Source organism: Cotesia glomerata, linkage group LG3 (genome assembly GCF_020080835.1).
Source record: "Cotesia glomerata isolate CgM1 linkage group LG3, MPM_Cglom_v2.3, whole genome shotgun sequence".
NCBI lineage: Eukaryota > Metazoa > Arthropoda > Insecta > Hymenoptera > Braconidae > Cotesia > Cotesia glomerata.
The window spans coordinates 27627131-27648753 of NC_058160.1; the positions used below are offsets into that span (position 1 = coordinate 27627131).

The following is a 21623-nucleotide window of genomic DNA, read 5'->3' on the forward strand; positions in this document are numbered from 1 at the left end:
AACGAGTACCATTTCAGTATCAAAAAGTGCCAGGCTTTTATCACCCTTTAGTTTACCTTCGCTTTTATCATCCCCACCATAACACACACCAGTCAACGCATTTATTAATCCCATGGATCCGTGGATTACTCATCTGCTCTTGTATTCCATGGCGTAAACCTTCAGGATCCCGCAGTATATAACAATGTAATTAATTATTCATACACGTCCGATGCTGCCCGACTATCTGCGTAGTAACATCACTTGGTAACGAGGTCTAAATGTTTAGCATCACTAAAGGCCTCTTCTTAACCAAAATGACAACATCTGTGCATTGATTTTCAAATTTTTAGAGAATTTAGTGAAAATTATGCAAAAGTATCTATTCAAAAATACTTTTGATTCAAGTAAAACATTGTTTTGAAGATCGGTCGTTTTGTTTTTGGAATTATTTCTTGTTTGAACGAATAAAATTTTTAAAAATATAAACAAATTTATATTTTTGACAATTGCTTTTCTCTTAACTGTTTTAATTTTTGGTCGATTTCAAATTTTTTTTAATATAAAAAACTTTAAATATAATAATAAAAAATTTTCTATAAATTTTAATGATTCTTTTTTAAAATTTGCTGTGAAATAGAATAATTTTTAAAAATTGTTAATTTTTCGATTTTTGTACAAAATAAAAAATAAAGTAATTATAACCAACCTTTCACTCCTAGCACTCTTGTGTCACTAATTCTGAAATTGCGTAATACCACTACCTAACTGTTGATAATATATCTAATTTAGGAACTCTTAGTCCTGGCTTACGACAAATGGAACTAAAAAAATGTAACTCTCCATATGTAGTTTTGATTCATTTTTATTTCTTTTTCTTTTCTTATTTCCTTACTTACTAAGCTGTCTGTTAATCATAATATTCACTCAAATATTAAGCTTTAGTTTATATAGAGCCATATATTAACTTAAATTTCCTACACTGTTAAAATCTTCAACATTTAAAAATCTAAGTAAGCCTGTTATTGGCCCTTTTGGCTGTTGGGTTTATGTAAAGGAAAATAAATAAATAAATAACCCTCAAAATGTGTCAGATATTATTTACTATATTACAGAGCATGGTTTCTTTATCGGCATTTAAAAACTACATTCGTTTATAATTAACAAATCTGATTTGGCTGAAATGTATAATTTTAAAGTATTAAAGAAATATTTGTCTGAATAATTGATATCTTTCTCAAATAAATTAATTTAATTGTGTCAAATAAGTATTAGTTGGTGGTATTTAAACAAGAGATTTTTTTATAATAAACAAGTCTCATTTGATTCAAATAAATTGTTCTCTCAGTGTATGAATCTCATACATGTCACACATGACATGTTTACCTTAAAAAAATTTCAAACAATACCCTACAATAAGTACAATAAGAACAATATAATTCAACACAATACAATAAGACAAACCGATTAGAATCAGTGTTACCACCGGCGTAGAAATTATACCGAGCATGGGAATGTTTGCATTTGCATCAACGCCCCTGAGGTAATCTTGTGTGTGCGACATGTCATCTACTCGCTTTGGGTTGTGATATCACTGGTATATCAACACACCGATCATTAGCCCGGTTCTATGTACATCAATTCAAAGACGAGCGTACATATGTCGGCATATATGCACGCATATCTATATGAACCTATATATATATATATTGGAAATCTCTGAGAACGATAATAATGAAAAAAAAGAGACATAACTTCTTTAATAGTTGGTAGTTTACGTCCCACAAATTTTGTTATTTGGCAGCCAATTAAATAAATTTCTTTTTCCATATTTAACACTTAGTTAATCAACTTAGTAAACTCAATTCTTCGAAAAATAATAAACACTCTGTTAACTTAAACAATTATCAGAATAAAAACGTAATCGATAAAGCAATCATACGAGAAGAAACGTATAAAATTACATGAGCTTGGAAGGTAATTATTAAGGTGGAAAAATTTAACACGAGACTGATAATATCAGTAAAACTCTTACCTGCACTGATAGCCGTACATAACAATTTAAACTGATAAGCACCAATAACTTTCACTAAAAAAAGTAAAGTAAAAAAACTAATAAATAGTTTTTAATAGCAAGTACTTGATACATTAATTTTTTAACTTGGAGCACATTCGAGAAGAAAATTTCCTCGACGCCATCTATGATAGAAAAGATCAAATACTTTTATTGTATCCAGTGTAATTAAATGTTTACCGCTGAAAAAATGACTTTCAATTTAAAAAACTTGCAATTTTTAGATTAAGATATGACTATATAATCAGTAAATATATTATTGGTACATAATAAAAGTAAATTTATGATAATCTTCTACCAGATTTTTTAGGTTAGTAAATATTTTTCTCTAAAAATCTATAAAAATTATTATTTGTTAAATTATCAAGAATTTTAGACCTGTAATTTATCGAATAAATGTATAAATTTATTTTTAAGTTGATAATATTATATTATTTATACATATAAATTGATTTTTTTGCGTTTACAAAAAAAAAAAGCACAATTTTAAACAGTCTGAACTTTGAGGCTCGATATCTTCGAAACGGTTCGACTTACGCAAAATGTCATTCAGGCCTTTTTTGTAGAGTATTAAATTTCCTATAACGACTATTTTTGGTATACTTATAAAGTATCTCGTTATCGTGTTACAAAATTCCAAATTTAAAAAAAAAAATTTCCCATGTTATTAAAATGAGAAATAGAAAATTACGCGTCGCCACCTCAAATATTAATATTAAGAGCTCTCCTTTAAACAGGGCCTTTTTCTCAATGTACTCTAACGGTTTTTCAATGTTCTCCGAGAAAAAAAAAATTTTCGGTTTTTTTGAGACACTCTAATATATATATATATATACATTATACGTCTACATATGCATAATACAGATATATAAATATAATATAACGAGCTGTTTTATTGCCAACGAAGTCGGTTTTTCATAACCTTCTGCAGGGTGGATCCCTCGTTATCTTTAAAGTTCCATATATTCGTGACTCTTCACTGCGAGCCGTAAATACGGGGGTTTTTATAACGGTCTACCCGGAAAGTGAAAAAATAAACGTAAAGGTGAACTGAATAAAACGAGGAAAAAAAGGGACAAGTGTCCTCGAAGAACTAAACGGAGAACGAAGGTACAGGGTGGAAAACGGAGGATGGAGAACGTACGAGTCCCGATGGCGCGACGTTTATTAGACGTTAAGTAGTAATACTACTTGGAAGTAGAACGGACGTAGTACTGCGTCGTCTCAGGAGTAATAACGACTGGCTTTAACCTGGAAAAGTCGTCATAGCTATTTCAGTAATTTTGTTGGACACTTTGGATATTTAATTAAGTTTCCGCTGACAAGCATTCACTTCCCGAGTCGAGCTCACTAACGAATTCCCAGCGTGCTCACTCATGTACTTAAATGGTTATGAATATGACGGAACTATTACTGAGACTTACATCACGAACTTTTTGCTTACAGGTATTAATATAAGTATTAGTATAGATGTATGGACAATATGGATATAGGCTAAACATAATATTTACACTTATAGAAAGATTTAGTAACAGATACTAAATGATTTAGTAACAAACCTTTCATTATCAAATATTTGGTAATATGTACTAAATCATTTATTAAAGCCCATTTAGTTCCACCAAATAAATATTTAGTAGTATTTAAGAAATTATTTATTGCTACACAATAAATCGTTAATTGGTATCAAAGAAATTAATTTTTTAACTAATTTTAGCGTGTAACCTAACTTTTTAACTTGAAATAAATCAAAATAATTAAAATAAATAATTTTAAGTAAAAATATAAGGTATTATAAAGAAAATAATCTCATTAAATTATATTTTTTTGTTTGAGACATTTATAAAATTTAAAATTAAATAAGTTTTTACATATCAATAATAGACAAATTGAAAAATGTAAACTAAACTCCACTGAGAAAAGGCATAAATAAAAGCCATTTATTGGGAGTATGTGTGTTTTCAAAAGGAAGATAAATCTTCCGAAATCGAGCTGAATAAAATAATCAGTGAATAGGTTATGGATAATACTTAACAAATAAATATTTAGTACCTGTTACTAAATATTATTTGGTGGAAATAAATATTTATTTCTATGTAATAAGGCTTTTTTCATATGAAGAAATAATTTATTAAAATATAACAAATAATATTGATGGGTACAAAATATTTGTTTCTCCCAAATAAATGAATAAAAATTTTGTTCCTAAATCAGTTTAGTACTCCGTACTAAATCCTTCTATCAGTGTAGAGGAAAGGGTTACACAACTTAGAAGTTGTAAAATAATTTTAAACAATTTTGCTGTTTAAAAAACCGATTTGTAAATTTAACAAGACTGTTTTGTTGAGCTAACTAAAATTTTCAGCTTTTAATTTTTGAAATAAATTTTTTATGTATATTAGGAACATATCTTCATCACAAAAGTGAAATAAAAAAAATTCTAAGTGCGTAAAACCCCTCAATGTATTAAAGGAGAAACTTTTATTCGTTCTTGTATTAATAATTTATAAAAGACATCAATTGTCGAATATGCAGTTTTCAAATATCCATTTATGCGCGCGAATAATTTTGATGTTACGTTCGGACGTTTATGATCATTTTCTGCGGTTCGATTGAGTCCAGAGTAGTTTTTTTATGTCTATGGTATCTATTATTCTTGAGGGCAAGATTTCAGTGGGGTTGCGTATAAAGTAGAGCAGAGAGTACAGGCAGACACGAATGCGGTCTCCAATTCGATTTCGTGAAGTATGAAGCTATCAAACCCAATGGTCTGAAAATACCATTGCAATTACCAATAACTCTAAAACGTGGTAACGTTTTTTACCCAAAGCTTTCTCTCAATCGGTTATTCCGAGTAACTACAATATTTGCTCTTTATTTTTCATTCCAATTCATTCAACTATATTCATTCCACTGTTTCAAGATATAATAGAACAATTAGCATTATAAAGACGGGTGACGGAACCAACTGCACTGGAATCTCTATGACGGATGAGATGTAAGCTCGTGCGCTATGATAACGTAACCATTTTGGTTGGATGAATTTTCAGAGCTTAATAATCCGAGCGTGAGTACTTGAAAGGTATCAGTGCAAGCTGGATAAGAGGAATAAGATGCCTGTTTTGTTCTTAATAAAGAAAGGAACCGACCAGCCGTTATTAGCTGGCTTACTTATTATTTCATTATTTTTTGAGACTGCACAGAAAGAACAATAACCCACTGTACATCCTCGTATAATATACTCCGTGGTATTTGTAGTGAAAAAAAATTTCACTACAATATCCTTCTATAGTCAATATCCTTCAAACTCTTTACCGTAAGATGGACGGTGGTGTTTATTACTCGGTAGGTCTTATTAGGTGACGGAATGGTAGTTACGGACAATGTCTCGGATAGCTTAACTGGTAGAGCCTTTGGCGCGTAACCAAATGATCCGGGTTTGAGTCCCGGTCTGGGCTGTCTGAATTATTTTTTCGGTTACCGAAAAATTCCTACTGAGTAAGGTCCCTCCTCCCCCCTTTATCCTTTATTTCCCCAGTTCCCAAATTTGTCTTTAATGACAAATTTAGCTATAAATTATGGCTATTTCTAGCGCCTGCGCACTTAGCATTATCATATCTATTATGTATTTTAAATATTAGGTTAGTCAAATATTGTTTTAAATAATTATTACAAACATCAAAAACATTTAAGGAGCATTGAAGCACAATTTTTCCGATAATTTGGGGTTAAAAAATTTTTTTTTATTTTCTTAGACTCTTCGAACTTAAAAATGTTAGGCTAAGAAAAAAATATTCTTACATATCAAAATATATAAATATTCACACACTCATATAATTCACTGATTATATTTTAATTAATGTCCAATATACTGATTGACTATAACTCACAAACTATAAACAGCACTTTACGCGAAGGCCCTAAAAAAAAAAATGGCGGAGTCACCGTGGGCATAATCCAAATTTCAACAGAGTATAATTTAATTTACACGAAATAATTTTTCAGATTATTTCCCGTGAAGTTTTACGCGATATAACCAGAAAAATTAATCGATTAAATCGGAGACTTTACTGAGTACAGTCCAAAAATAATTTAGTATACTTTGAAGGATATTGACTATAGTCTGAAATTTTTTTTCACTACAAATACCACGGAGTATACTATACGAGGATGTACAGTGGGTTACTGTTCTTTCCGTGTATGCTAAAAAAAGCATTTTGTTGATTCAAAAGAGATTTTCTAAGTCCAAAAAATTTTTTTGAGAGAACCGCTTAATTTGATTCGAAAATTTTTCGTCTTAAAACTCGTTTTTTTTTTTTTTTTTTCATTTTTATTGCTTCATTTTTTGGCTTGGAGTACCTGACTGTCAAAAGTTAAACTATAGATTTTAAAAATTTAATTATTCTTTTAAGAAAAAAAGTAAATATTTGTTTAAATTAATAAAATTTAAAAATAAAGAATTTTTTTTATTCTCAAGATTTATTTTCTTGAATAAGTCGTTTTCAATTTCAAAGTATTTTCTTCTGGTTGTTTAGTTCTAGTATGAGTATCCCATAAAAAATAGAAATGATGTGTGAGAATTTTTTTAATAATTGAATCCTGATGTTATCAACATAAGAAAATCTAAACGTCGGACACGAGATAGAGCATTTGAACCGGGAACGATAGGGAAGATTGGTACTTGGAGCGAGCGTAAAATAAACTGCAGCGTGTATCAAGTGCTTAAAGTCGTCGTTATGCCTGGTTGCGCGACCGAGGATATAACCTCCATTCGGTGTATAATAACGGTCAATTTCGAGTTTTCTTCGGTTCATAAAGATACTTATTCATGTAGCACTACTATCCTGGTTCTTATATTATAGTCTAGTAGTCTGGTAGTCTGGCGTAGGCACTAACTCGGAAATACGAGTAATAACCAAGTGTGGATTCACAGCCAATGAAAGAAAGATGGCTTTAAACCACCGGGCATCAGGATTACTCATAGCCGTTTTATTGCCAGTGTTCAGAGAGAACGCTCATAAATGTTCCAGAGAAAAGCCGCTTACTAGTTTTTATTTTAAACCTTTTTTCAAATTTCTCGATCGCCAAACTCCCACTCAACTGTGAACACCAATGATTTTTCTATTTTAATAAAAGGTTTACCTGGAAATACTCCAAAAGTTATTTGTTTTCAATCTACTTAATTCCATTTTAAAACCATAAGCTTTTACATGGAACATTTTCGCGATCCAAAGTTCAGAAAATTCTTCACATCAAAAAATAAATATTTTTATTAAAAATTAATGCACAGCATATAAAATATACTTACATTAAAAATTTTTTTTCAAAATAATGTTTGCTCAAAATATTTCAAGATTATTTTTTAAAGCAAAATGAAACTTTTTTTTATTAAAAATTCACAATAAGTAACAAAATTTTTCAATAAAGATAAAATAACCGTTAACACAAAATAAGATAAATATCCAGCGCTACAATGGGCCACGAATCAAAAGGATGAAAATAAATTTTTGAGAGGAGAATACAACCAATATAAGCTTGAAAACTGACGACTACAAATCCGTGATGTACGTGACACATCGCGAAACTATCTTAGTGTACAAAAGTGTCGATATACGAGTTACAAGTATCTCGATCTATCTGAGGCAGAGACTGGAGCAGTTTACAGGAGAATATTGTCCCGCCTAAGCCGGTCTCCAATATTTCATCAACTTTCCTCCTTCTCTGTCTCCCTATCCTCATCTCTTTCAGAACTATATCCCCTACTCTTACATTTTCCTGCCTCTCGTCAGTCATAGACGGTCAGATAAATCATTAACAAATAAAAAGCTCGACTTACGATTAATTTGTATACCAAAAACGAAAAAAATTCACACTCATAACGCATAAAATATAATTACGTGACTAGAAATGAGACAGGAGAACGGAAATTTGTTCGCCGAGGATAAAATGTGGTTTCAGCTGTGTAATGAATTTAAAGAGAACAGATAGATGAGCTGAGAGCGAGAGCAAGAACGGAGACTGTTATGGCGCTGGTAAGGAATAGCCCTTTTGAAATAATTTCCTTTATAAATCAGCAGCCATATGTTTAAACGGCAGTTTGCTACTTTAGTACACGGGGCTCATCTAATTCCGGGATTTTTTCACTCCGGCAATTTAAAACAGTTTCAACATACTTCATTTCATTTAATAATGCTTAAATGTACAAATATATTCAAGGAGGTAACTTTAAATAAATTTAGCATTTAGGTACTCACTTGCAACTTTAGTGATAAAAGTAAGAAGAGTGGTGATGAAACTGATAAAGCAATAATAAGTGTAAGAGGCAATAATAATAAGTGGATGAAAGAAGAATATAATAATAATATATTATGGTGAGGGAAGTAAAGTTATGTACGATGCCGATGAATTCGTGTAACCCCTTGAGACTAACACATGGAGAATGATTTGGTGCATGTACTCGCCGGTGGCTGGAGATATAGTAATTTGTCGGCTTGGGCAGAAGGCTGGTTCCTAGCTGATAACAGGACTGGTCCATTATCAGGACTCGTCTGATTTGAGCGCCTCAGTCGCCCATCGCCCTTTCCCGCCTCCACTTACAAACATCCTATCGCGATTCACGTCGTGTAAGACGTCCTCACTCCACTATCGCCTACACCACGATCATCACCTATTTCGCTCTACGTCCCTATTTGTGCTTTTCATTTACGTTTTTGGGGCTGGAGCTTTATTTTTCATTATTTTTCACTTTACTTTTTGGCTTACAGTTTTATGTGATCGCAAGTGAGGAGGTGTTACGATTTCAATTAAATATTTTTAGAAAAAAAATTTTTATATATAGCCTTACTACAATGAAAGAAATTTTCTGTAAAAACTAGGAATTCAAATTGCGCGCATACGCGCGCGCTTCAATACTAACCAATAAGGAATCAGTAACCATTCTTTTGAGATTTTCGATACTAAACTAACTTCAGTTCAATCATCAATTTTATATTATAGATTACCGTTAAATTCACGGTAACCGTGGGACGAATGGCAAGACCTAATCATTTGTCGGTAAATGAGATAATTTTTACAAATTTTACTGTAGTCTACGGTAAATTTTATTCGGTTTTCGGTAAATTTTATGAAGTCTACTACAAAATAAATGAATTTTTCCGTAATTCAGAAAAAACTCAGAAGAGCCCAGTCCGTGCAATCATTATAACATTCCCGTGTCTTTCTTACAAAAATGAATAATAATTGATATGAAAAAAAAATTTGTAATGAGCATTGAAAGTTTCAGTTAAAAAAAATTGCTGGTCTCATAAGTGAAGAAATCTGCCTAGTATATGAACATAACCAATAGAATTGAAAAATTCATTTTAAACAAATGACAATCGAATAGAATAAATTTAGCTACAATAAAAATTTCTTATTTCTAAGTCAAAAAAATATAGGCTCCGGATAAGTAATCACCAACATATCATATACTAAAACCTTCTCCGAAACATGCCGCATCTTATGGTATAAGTATTATTCCGATCGGTTCAGTAGTTTCCGCAGTATCAAAACTTTTGATGGAGACACATATATTGATTTCAGAAAATTTTTTCACGGATTTTAAGATGGTTCTTTAATTTTAAACGCTCGAAAGTATCCAATTGATAAATATGTAAGTGATTAAATGTTATCTTTAAAGTAAGAAAAGTTTAACCCAATTCATAAAAATAAAAAGTTTTTTTTTATTCTTAAAACGAGGATTGTGGGAATTCCGAACAAAAGATGTGTTCTGAAACAATGTAACGGCGCAAACTGGATGATTGGCTTGTGTTAAACAAAGTTGCTTTCCTAATCTTGTTACGGTCTTACTTGTTTCCAAATTCACAGTTGTACGCGCACTACTCTACTAATGTAATGTACTGAATTCGCGCACGTTTCCCAATCAGTTTAGAATTAACGTCGAAAAGTTATAATTACTGAGTGTGTTGAGAATAACCATTAGTGTTGTTCCGTTTCAAAAACCCTTACCGCTCAATTCTCAAATTCGTTTCTTCTCTTCAATCCAATTAAATTCAATAGACACGGCTCATGTTTCATTAACCACGTCCAGCTTTCAATACCGCGGATTTCGGATTTGATTTTAAACAATTAATGGAACAGCCTCTTCATTATTTCATACAAATGCACTTAATTTACATATTAATCATCAAATTTTGAGAATAATACACTTGTACAGTTAGTTATATTAAACTCTAAAAAAAAGTAAAAATTTTAATTATAAAAAATATTTTCAGCTACAAATAATTTGTTCGAGATGTTAATATAACTGACAGTTTGAAGTATTTTAAACTTTTCAATAAGCGCTTCAATCTTTCCAACCTGATATTTCATTATTATAAATATATTATTATAAAACTTTTCCCGAATTCGAGACGAATTTACCTCCTATTTGTAACATTTACCTTCATTGAAAACAAATTCCATTATATAATAGTTATTCTGCACATCGAAAAGCGAGCTCTTAAAATAAACCATTCATCTGAAGCAATTGTATTCAAATTAATAATTTATTAAACCTTTCTGTTTGAAACTGTTAAAGCTTGATTATTTCCATCAATCTAAAATTATTATCAAGCTGCAATTCTGAATTATTAATTACAAATTGTGCTTGCTAAAATAATGTCTCTTAATTAGTAACAGATGCTGATCAAAATGAATAAATAACAATGTTAAAACTGACAAATTATTTAGATCTTTATAAATAGTTCAATTATTTTCTGAATTCCAAAATTAATAAAACCTATTTCTCTACTTTAATATATTAAATAAATTTTAATATTTAAAAAAAAATTGCATCATCATTTTTTAAATTTCAACAAATAAAATTTTTTGATAAATTCTCTTTAATAATTTATTTTTAAAAAATCCTAAAAGATGCCATGTTGATTTCAGTTGATTTCAATCACATTGAAGTATTTATAATTGTATTTAATTAAGCGTAGTATTGTTTATAATTTATTGTTTTTAATTTTAGGATTTATCAGCAAGACTTAGAAACAAAATAATATTTTGGAAAATTGGGTTGAATTCATTAAAACTCAAAGTTTCTATAAAATATTTATCTCTAATTTTCAGCTATCAAAGTTCTAAAATATTTTAAATCCGGCAAGCGAATAAATAATAACCCGTCACCAACACAAAATATATGAGTATTAGTATAAGTATATTTACCCTTGCAGGACAATTCGAGACGGCATTGTCCTTCTCACATATCTGTTATCCTCGGGATTTTCACTATTTCTACTTCTATCAAAGCCCGGGTACCAGTAAACTGCCAAACTCTGCCGAGGGCAGTCATCCAGACTACTACCCTTCATTACCACTCCGATTTAACTCAGTAGAACTACTACAACCATTACTACCACTTCTATCGCTATTGCTTTTAGTATTACCAACACGCTCACACTCTCAGTGAATTTATCCGAAATTACTTAAGAACTAAATTTATTTTTTCAAATATTACGATATCGAGCTTTGAAAATTATAGATAATAAATCGATGTCTTTGTACACTAACAACCTTAATTAACCTGATAAAAGCTAATCAATTTCGATTTTGAGGAATTTAATTTGAATTGATGAAGGATTTTGGTTGAGCGAGTGTCTGGACGAAAGAGAGCTGAGGGAGAAGGTAAAGGTCTATAGAGAGGGCGAATATATAGGTATGGGCTTTGCGAATTCGGCATGTCAAACTCCAGCAGGGAGACAGTCATCTACAGAGTAGAGTCATGTGTATTCACTGTATCAGCAATACAGCAAACCTTGTCAACTACAGAGTATCCAAGACCAACAATCTAACTTGCCTTTATATTTCACAAAGACTTCACTTCGGGCATTCTACTTCTCTGCTCTCTAATTAATTCACTTCTTCCAATATCTCAGATGTTTAATTGCCGTTCATTGATTCACGTTTCGAGGACTATTAACATTCAATATTTGCCGAACTCTCTTTAAATATACCGGGCTTCTATTTGTGTTCAATTTCTCTCGACAGTCATCTCAAGTGCCTCCTTCAGCAAGTGAGGGGCTGGAGCTAGTCAACTTCCCTCACGATTGACCCAGTCGGAAAATAATATCCGGGAAATGTAGTCACATATCTTTATTAGATTTTTTTCTAGTTTAAGAAAATTTATACATTTTTAAATCTACACTAAGAGAAAAATTGAGTCAAAAAAAAAAATAATTTTTAAGAAATTGATCATCTTGAATAAAGTAAAATTTTTTTGAACCAACAATTTTTTAGTTCAAGAATTTTTCTATCTAATTCATGAAAAAAATTTTTTAAAAAATGTTCTTGGCTCAAAAGTTTCTCTCTTTAATCCAGTTAATTTTTTTTTATCAGTATTGATTATTAGAATTGATAATAATATTAAGAACTCGAACTTTTGAATGATTCTCCAGCAAATATTTTGTAAAAAAAAAAATTAGGAAAACGGTTGACCCTGAAGGCCATCCCTGCAACTTCCCGCCAATTCTATACCTAAACGCTTGAAATTGCACTTATGACGTTTTTGAGCTCTTCGAGCTCATAAATACAATTTGTGTGTTATTTTGAGCTCTCTGAGCTCAAAAAATAGCTTTTGTACGCTTTTAAGCTCTTCGAGCTCAAAAAGTTGATAGAAGTTTGATGAAACACTATTTTTTGAATTTTCAAATCGCAATAACTTTTGAATGAATGAACCGATTTTCACGCGGTTGGTGGCGTTCGAAGCAGTTTTTTAAGCATCATAAAGAATTTTCAAGTTTGAATTTATACAACGTAAAATTTCGGAGTAATTCCGAAAAAACACTTTTTTCGGTTTTCTTTCGTCTACGATAACTCACAAACGAATCAATCGATTTTGACCGGACTGGCGGCGATTGACGTGGTTTTTTTATGTTAAGAGCTGATTAGTTTTTGGAATTAATCGGTAGAGCCGTTTAAAAGTTATTCCAAAAAAACCACATTTGAAAAAATTTTTTTTTGTAGTTTTTTTGGGATTTCTCGAAATCTACCGGCCCGAATCGTTTCAAAGTATATTCAAAATCTAAGTTTAGTGAAACCCTTTCGAATGGCACCAACTGCGATCAAATCGGTCAAGCCGTTAAAAAGTTATGAGAAGCTTACATACACACACACGCACACACACACACACACACGCGCGGACACGCACACACACACATACATACATACAGACATACAGACACCATCGCGGGAATAGTCAGGGAAGCTTCCTAGGACCTCGAAACGTCGAGATTCGATGAAAACTCGATTTTCATAAAACGGGGTGAAAACAATAACTTGCCGATTTTTGAAAATCTTCGATTTTCTTAGCGGGAAGTTAAAAATAAATAATTGATTATAGTGTTTCAGTCTAATAATTATAAATATAAAATAATTTCTTTTAATTATGTACAGGTATAAAATTATACATACTGGTGTACAATTATCCTCACTTACATAAAATTGGAAATCATAATATTAAACTGTACTCACTTTCTCAAAGGTTTGACTGTGCAATAATATAAACTTGTATAAAGTGGAAACATTAATACAAATTCTATCAAATGACATCCATCTTTATGAATGAATTGACACAATAAGGTCACTAAATATTGAAATAACTTATGATTATTAAATGATTTTAAGGAATAGTTGCTTTATCGCTTAAGATGAATGACACTAAAAGCTTCGTATCTGAGACACAGAATTCTCTTGTTCTTAAAATCCCAGATATCTTCAATATCATAGTATCGGAAAGCAGGTTAATTATGAATTGTATTACCTTAAAAATAATTGACGACTATTGTCAAATCGATTTAAACGAATAAGATGAAAAATTTCAAATGCAGAATATCTCGATTGAGAAAACATCGATGTTAAAATGCTTTTGAACGCTACTAGGTCATATCAATGATTCAGTCTTCAGCTGAATTTTCTGTTCTATTTTAAATATTTTAAGTAAAAATCAAAGAATAAAAATTTCGGATTATTTCTTAACACCAAAGGAATAATTTTTGGCACAATTGATACCTCAATTTTCCTAACATTAAGAGAGACGGTAAACTGGGGCAAGCAAAGACTCAACTCAGTAAATTGTTGACTAATTATTTGTAAAAGTTTATCGAGTTGGAAGTTTGGAGCCTTGTTGTCGGACTTTTTCAGCCGATACGAATGGAACGAGAGTCTATATTTATCTAGCTCGGAGTGTATATAAGACTATTGAACTTTAGACAACAAGTTGCTGCAGCAGCTGACCCACCGGATGTTAAATCATGGCTGTATACTAAGTATACAATACTGTCGCCTCGAGCATTTTGGTAACTTATTAAAACTTGTTTGCTCATTTGGTTACACTGATTTTTTAATCAATTTGCAATTTTAGTTCTCACAATAATTCGCTATATTTATCTAAGAAAATTTTTACTAAAGAAAACTTTAACTGAGTAGCCCTTTATCGGAGGAGTGTTTCTGCAGTAGGTAGTTTTACTCAAAGAGATTCATGATTACCGACCATGTCCTTTCTACTCAGAGTTGCTTTTCTGTTTGATCAATATTCGCCTAACTTCGGACGATTCAGTTCAACTGACAATTCCAGGCAACGTATCAGTAAACAGACCAACTGGGTTAATTTTTTTTTTTATTTAAAATTGTGAGGTACAAATGTGGGGTCAAGTTAAACGCAAGTCTAATATTATTCAACCAAAGAAAATGAGAGTTGTTCCGCTTACGAAGTGAGTATTTTTTATATTTTTTGGTTACGTCTAAATTTATTTTGCTGGTTAATGATTTGAAGAGATATTTTATCGACAAGGTCTTTAATAGCAAAAAAATGAAGAAGATAAGATATTTTATGATCTGCTAAATTTCAGTATTATTTTTAGTCAAATATTATCAATTATAATTTCTAATGACCTATATCGATTTTCACTCTAGGGATTTTTTTGATTTAATATTTTTTTACTAATATTTGAATCATCTTTCATGAAAAAAATTTATTTTAAAAATAAATATATCATTTATAAAATTTGAATTCTTAATTTTATATTTTTAAATTCGTACTAATTTGACGGCTGTCATAAAAAAAATCAAATTTTTCTATCATCCACTACAACACTCTTCAATAAATGATATCCTCTAAAATATTTTAATCTTTCATAATATATATTTCAAAGAAGGGTATCAAAAATTCATAATTTCCGACCGAAGAAAAATCAAACTGACATTATTAAATATTTGAAGGTGGGAGCTGCCAATCGAAGACTCAACGTCTTATTGGGACCAAATAATCGGAAATATAGAGAGACAGGCTTCTAAAGTAAGAAAACCATTATCACCGTTCATTTCTCCATGATCTTCAACCTTTCCCTTAGAGAGCAGTGCCAGCAATGACGTCACTGACGACGAAAGCTCTGGTCACTCTAGTGTCGAACCCGGAGCTACGAACGAACCGGTTTTCAAAATATCTCCACCCTCGCCCACGAACGAGGGGACCAGGTTTACAAATAATTCGGAAGACACCTCGGAAGTTGCTTGGAAGTCTTTACATATTTTATCTCCAGTTGATAACAAAGCAGTCAAGCTTACTTTTGACACCGACGATGACCATTACGAGCCGGTCAATTCAAAGCGTGAAACGGAAGAAAATGTCACTGAACAAACTTTGCTCAGCAGTCAGATCAGTAATCGCGATAATCTAGAGCTAAGTTCATTTTCGCTGACCAAACTAGCGCAGATGACAAAAATTTCACAATGTGTAAATGAATTTTTGAAAACTACTAGGGTTAAAGTTACCGCGAAATCAATTTCTAAGAACTCTGTTATGCCTCTTCAAGGTACTTTAAGTTGCGACAGTGTCAATGCTGTTCCTTTATCGGCAGAAAGTCCTCAATTTCTTGAAAGACGAAAAGACCAATCTAAAATTGACGAATTCGTTGAAGAAAAATCTAATCAAAAGGAAAACAAAGAAATTTTTGAAGATGAAGATTCAAAAATCGACGAGAGAGGCTACGAAATTATTGACTTTGTCCAAAAACGAGTTTGTTTCTTCGACACCAAAGATGACGAAGACAATGTTGACATAGAATATCGCCGAACACCACGACCAAGAGCTCCAAGTATCGCAGTAGCAAGTTCAGTTCCCAGTTTTGGACGGATCGTTTCGTCTTTTGAATCGACAGACTCTCTCGAAAACTCTCTGCTGAATGCAAGCTCCACCGATAATAACATCCCGTTGATTCGGTTGGAAACGGAAAAAAAAGAAGAAAAGCTGAAAGCAAACTTTTTAAACATTCCTGATGTTAAAAAACCAACCGCGGCTTTTTATCCGCGAGTTAAACACCAGGATGAACCTGAAAGGAAAGTGGGATTCACGAAAGCGTATGAAGCCAAGGGAGTGCGATACTCGAGGAAATTGGGACAATGGCCGAAAAAATCAATCGTTCATATTCTGCGAGCGTTGAAATTGATGAAAACTCGTGATAAGAATAAAAGAAAGGCTGCAATAGACCGAGGTAAATTTTCAGGCGGTTTGATTATACAAGAGTCATCTTGCTCGAGTGTTGATCATGATCTGACTGATCGGTCTCTGGATTCACGATCTGATGTTCCGCTGAGTGATAAGTCTAGTTCGACGTCTTCATGCTCGTACTCGAGCGTCAGGAAAAGATTGATCAATAATTCGTTTGCTTTCCAAGAAAAAACCTCGGAAATTATTGAAACTGTGAGTAAGACAGTGCAGCTTTATAATTCGGGGATCGATGATCATGAGCCAATTAATAAGAGTGAGGTCTGTCTGCAAAAAATACCGAAGATTGGAGGAATGTACTCGCGAAGAAAGAGCGATAAGTGTTTGGCATGTCTGCACCTTTCGGTCACTAAAAATCCAGCTTGTCTGGGTGAGTTAGCGAATTTTCACGACAAAGTCAACAGACCAGCTTCTCCCACGTCTGAGGAGCTGATAATCGATGAACTGAATCATATCCTGCGAAAAGATTCTTCGTTCTTTAGAGATGATTTTAATTCAGAGAGAACTAGCAATGTTGAGTGCTCGGATATTCAATCGGAATTATTTGAGGATAACAGAGCGGATGACAAGCCGGAAAGTTTCAGAATAAATTTATCAGTCTTGGAACCGAAGAACCGCGAACAAATTGAGAACTGCTCGTCATCAAATTTAACGGAATTCAAGAAACCGGAATTAATTAGCGACAAGAAAAGCGTCGTGTCTTCAAAATCTTACATGTCAACACTGTCGTTAACCTCAGATCGGTCAAAAACAACATCCGACATGGAGGACTCGGATCAAGCAGCAGATGAGGGTGGAATGGAGGAAGGAATTGGTGAATCAAAATCGGGATTACTGGCACCCTGCCATGCGCCTTTGAATCTTCGACCCAGTCTTGAGCCTCTGAAAGCACTTCGCAGTAAGAAAGCACGCTCGATACAATCCCGAATGACATCGCTTGAAAAGTCAACAAACATTGAGAGCGATGATAAAACCGAGGAAGAGGATATTCCGACAACCGCTGCCAAAATTAACGACAACAATAAGACCGCCGAAGATAAAACCGCTTACAAGGGAAATGACAATCAGGCGAACCATGATTTTGCTACAATGGAGAATAATAAGTATCTGGGGGCAGATTATTGCAAAGAACCAGGTGAATTCGCAGACGTGATCGACAAATTCAAATTTAGAGTCAAAGATAAATCTTTCAGGCGGCTGGTGATTAATCAAATCGAGGAAACCATTTGCGGGTCGAATTCTGGCTTAGAGATTTCTGTTGATGAGATTTTCGATAAGCTTAATGTGTCTGATGAAATGTTAGAACACGATCCCAGCGATTCTTTCCGGGCCTTCACGCTGATCATTGCCGATTCGGAGGTTCTTGAAATTTTTTTGGATCTGCTGCTAGAACGGACAGACAGAGCGCCCACTTTTGAGGAAATAATGAGTCATCTGACGAGTGTCTTTGCGAAACGGTTGGAAAAACAGGGTCGAAAGACTAGGGAGACTTTGAGGGCCGAAAAAGCGACGAAGCGTCTGCTGGCACTGCTCGTTAATTCAAAACAGTATGTAGGTAATCGTAGTAAAACTTTTGATAATGACTTACCCTGTAAACAGCGAGCTCCCATAAACTTCCGACAGTTGAGACGAGTCCTTCCCGTTCAGTCGTATAACTTAATAGCACCCATCCTGGGAATCCCATCCTGGCACCCAAAGCACTGGACCTCGATAAAGGACGCGCGTAAACTCAAGATTGCCACGAAAACCTCGGCCAGCAAGGTTAAGAGCCAGCCTAGTGTCAGGTTTTCGCACCGCCAAGAATCTGAAATAGAATTTGATTTAGTGGTGAGTAGAGTAGAAAGAATTGAAAAATGTAAAGCTTTTTTTTTCTAATTGGAGGAATTTATAAGGTCCATCCACCTTCGTTGAGAAAATCCCCGGTGGAGGATGACCTGGAGTCTCACAAGAAACAGATGAATCCATATGTTTCCTTTCTACTCAAGCCTAGAAGAAAGGTTTGGTCAATTTTTTTATTTTATTAGAAAATTTTGATTATTAGTTATTAAACATTGTTATTATTACTATGAGTATCGCTTGCATCTAGGCGGTAATTTGGCGACCTCTGACGGAAAGCGACCTCGAAGGATACGACCCCGACGCGACGCTCAATAAACGCACGGGAAAAGTTACCGACAGTATCTGCGTTGAATTTTGCCAATGGCTGAGAAATCTCGGAGGTTTTGATACTACTGTTGATGAACAAGTGCTCAAGGATATGTTTGAAACTGATTTCACTGTAGATATCTCTAAGGTCATGCAGGTAAGTTGTGTGGTCAAAAATTTTTTTATTAGAATTATATTTTTTATCTAGATCAAATTTTCTATCAATTTAGAATGTAAACTTTTTTCCAAGAAAACAAATTTGAAAAAATCTAACTATCAGTTGCTGTATTTTGATATCAGGCAATCAAATTTTTTTTTCATTTTACTGAAAATTTTCAAGTTTCATTTTAGAAAATTTTTTTCACTATAATTTTTCAGACAAAATAATTGAAAACTCTAATTAAAGGTTAAAATTATTTAGGAATCATTATCAATTTTTTTAACCAGATGTTAATCTGAAAACTTTCCTTGCAGATGTCGCAAAAAGAATTGCCTGTGGTACCATCAGCCGTCGCACAGATTAGAAACTGCCCTGAAGCAGGGGAGCTGGAGAAAACGAGGTGGCACTTGATGGGTGACGCTAAAGCAGAGACCAGGAAAACTAGACTCGTAGGGTTTGGATCTACATTACCAAGACATTTGAAGTACGTACCACCTAATAATAAAGTGGAAGCCAACTGGTTAGTTTGCGAATACATTCCCCACGATTTGGAGTCTATGGAAACTGTCTGGAAGGGAATCACTCACCTGGACAGCGTCAAAGGATTCGTCAATTGGCTGAATACCAATTCACAGGTTAATAAAAAATTTATTTTCTCAAGTGAAATCGAACCAGATGAATTTATGTAAAAATTGATTTTCAGGTGAAACCTCCGGAAATTTTGGAATCGGAAATAAATTTCAAGCTCACTTAAGAAATAAAAATCAATAATATAAAATTTTAATCTAAATTTAAAATGTTAAGATTAAGATTGAAATTCCAGTGTAACTATTTTTACTCGAAAATAAATTTTCTGCATTTTCTCTAATTAAAAAAGGAAATACTAAAAGAAAGTGTAGCGGAAGACTGTTTGAATCAAGAGCATTTCTTAATTTTACAAATGAGGATAGCTGAGTTCACGCGTCGACAGCTCGCTTGTAACCAGGCTCTGGCTGTGACAGAGGCTGAGATTTCTGTCACTAGCAACAGCATCATAAGGATGCGATCATCGAAACGGTCTTATTTAAGATTCATCTCTGCTCTATTTCTCAACGCCTTAACAATCTTTTCAGCTCTAGCTTCCATTTATTTTTAAAAACTTACAATATATTATATTTTACATTACTTTTGCTTTTATTTAAAACGTCAATAACCTTTCTATCCCTTAAAAGTCGCGATACAATAAACTGTTCTTATAATTTAAAGCTTGCTTCATTAAATAACAATTCAATGATCTCTAATTGAATTCTCTCCATACATTTTCAAATAAACGATTTATTTATTGCAAGAAACGTAGAAGCGTTAAATAGTGATAAAATTATCCTCGCATACTGTCAAGCTAAATAATTAAGTCTCACTGACTTGTCCAAGTGTCATATCAACGTCGACGTGTAAAAGTGTAACTACAAGTTTTACCATAGATTTTCACCATCAGTGAGTTTTCCGTCAGCCAAGTTACTTTTTTCTTCTTCTCTTTATTATTTTCAGTTCTTCTATTTTTGTTTAGACTTGAACTTTTATTTTTATTTTTCACCGCGCGGCCACCTCTTATATACTTTTTGTTCTTGCAGTAACTACAGTGACTGCCTCCACTGGCCTAAGAGTAACGGATTACTTTTTACTCACTTTCATACCAACGTGAAAAACATAACCTAGCTGAAAATAATAAAAAAATTGGAAAGTAAAAAAACCTGGAGGTTTTCAATTTTTATACTGGATAGTAAAATCTCCGACTTAGTAAATTTATCCATCGAATATCGAGTTTTCAAGCCGATACACATAGCTTTTAAGAAAGTGCTGCAAATCCAATCCGCGAAATTAATTTCCTTGTTTCCTCGTGTTTATATTGTACAGAGCTGATTAAATTGCTGAGAGCTGCAACAGGTTCTGCGGAATTCAATGTTCGATACTAACCAGATGGAAAAAATGCAGAAATATACTATGTGCTACGACTTTTATTTAATACGAGTTATTGACCTAAGGTAAAAATCTTTTAAGCTTAGGGACAGAAAATTCAAGACAAAAAATTCTTGAAACAGACTTCAGGTTATCAAAATAATTTTTGTTTTTAAATAGTTCTCTTGAATAAGAATAGTTTCTCTATTAGCATTTATGTCAATCATTAATTCATCGGACAGCTCATTAAATACGCTTTAATTTTTACATCTTCTCGTTTTTCTACATCAAAAATCACCTATTTTTGTTATTTACTAGAAATTAAAATTACGCGGTGTACGCGCGCGATCCAATCTTAAACCAATAATGAATCAGGGTCCATTTTTTCGATATTAAACTAACTTTGGTTTAGTCATCAATTTTATATTATAGTATTCGATGAATTTTTACTATTAAATTCATTTTAATAATTCTAAAAATTTTTGATTGCCTTGAAAAGTAGTTTTTTGAAAGATTTTAATTTTAATTATTTCCCACTTTTTCAAAAGTGAAGCTCCGAACCTCCATCTGCCATTAATTTCAATCTCGCTCTCTCTTGCTGGGACAACTGTAAATTATTATTAAGGAAGTCCACGCGTACGTGAGGTAAATGTGATGTAATATCCTTCATTTGACAAATGGAATTAACGTGATTGATCATTCGGCGATTTTTCTCTAAAGAAAGTAATAAATTTTATCTAAAGCAACAAAATTATTATTGGCATTGATAATTAAATCATTAATTT

The 21623-nt window shown here is 32.7% G+C and overlaps 2 protein-coding genes across 2 annotated transcripts in view; one reads left to right on the top strand and one right to left on the bottom strand.

Moving 5' to 3' along the window:
* The window catches only part of LOC123261072 (zeta-sarcoglycan), a 224082-nt gene extending 205881 nt beyond the window's left edge, over positions 1-18201 (bottom strand). The window contains exon 1 of the mRNA XM_044722550.1: positions 18187-18201. The gene's annotated coding sequence lies outside the window, so the exon portion shown is untranslated. The remainder of the gene's footprint in view (positions 1-18186) is intronic.
* Positions 14785-19978, top strand: LOC123261472. The gene is made up of 6 exons (XM_044723066.1): positions 14785-14805; positions 15247-18425; positions 18491-18595; positions 18685-18900; positions 19218-19538; positions 19607-19978. The coding sequence occupies exons 2-6, from the start codon at positions 15807-15809 to the stop codon at positions 19655-19657; spliced, it is 3312 nt and encodes a 1103-aa protein (XP_044579001.1). The 5' UTR covers positions 14785-14805; positions 15247-15806; the 3' UTR covers positions 19658-19978.
* Positions 19979-21623: the final 1645 nt, after the last annotated feature.

Coding starts and splice junctions, on each gene's coding strand:
- LOC123261472 (XM_044723066.1), top strand. CDS start 15,807: ATGACAAAAATTTCACAATGTGTAAATGAATTTTTGAAAACTACTAGG. Junction 18,596..18,684: donor TACTCAAGCCTAGAAGAAAG/GTTTGGTCAATT, acceptor GCTTGCATCTAG/GCGGTAATTTGGCGACCTCT. Junction 19,539..19,606: donor GGCTGAATACCAATTCACAG/GTTAATAAAAAA, acceptor ATTGATTTTCAG/GTGAAACCTCCGGAAATTTT.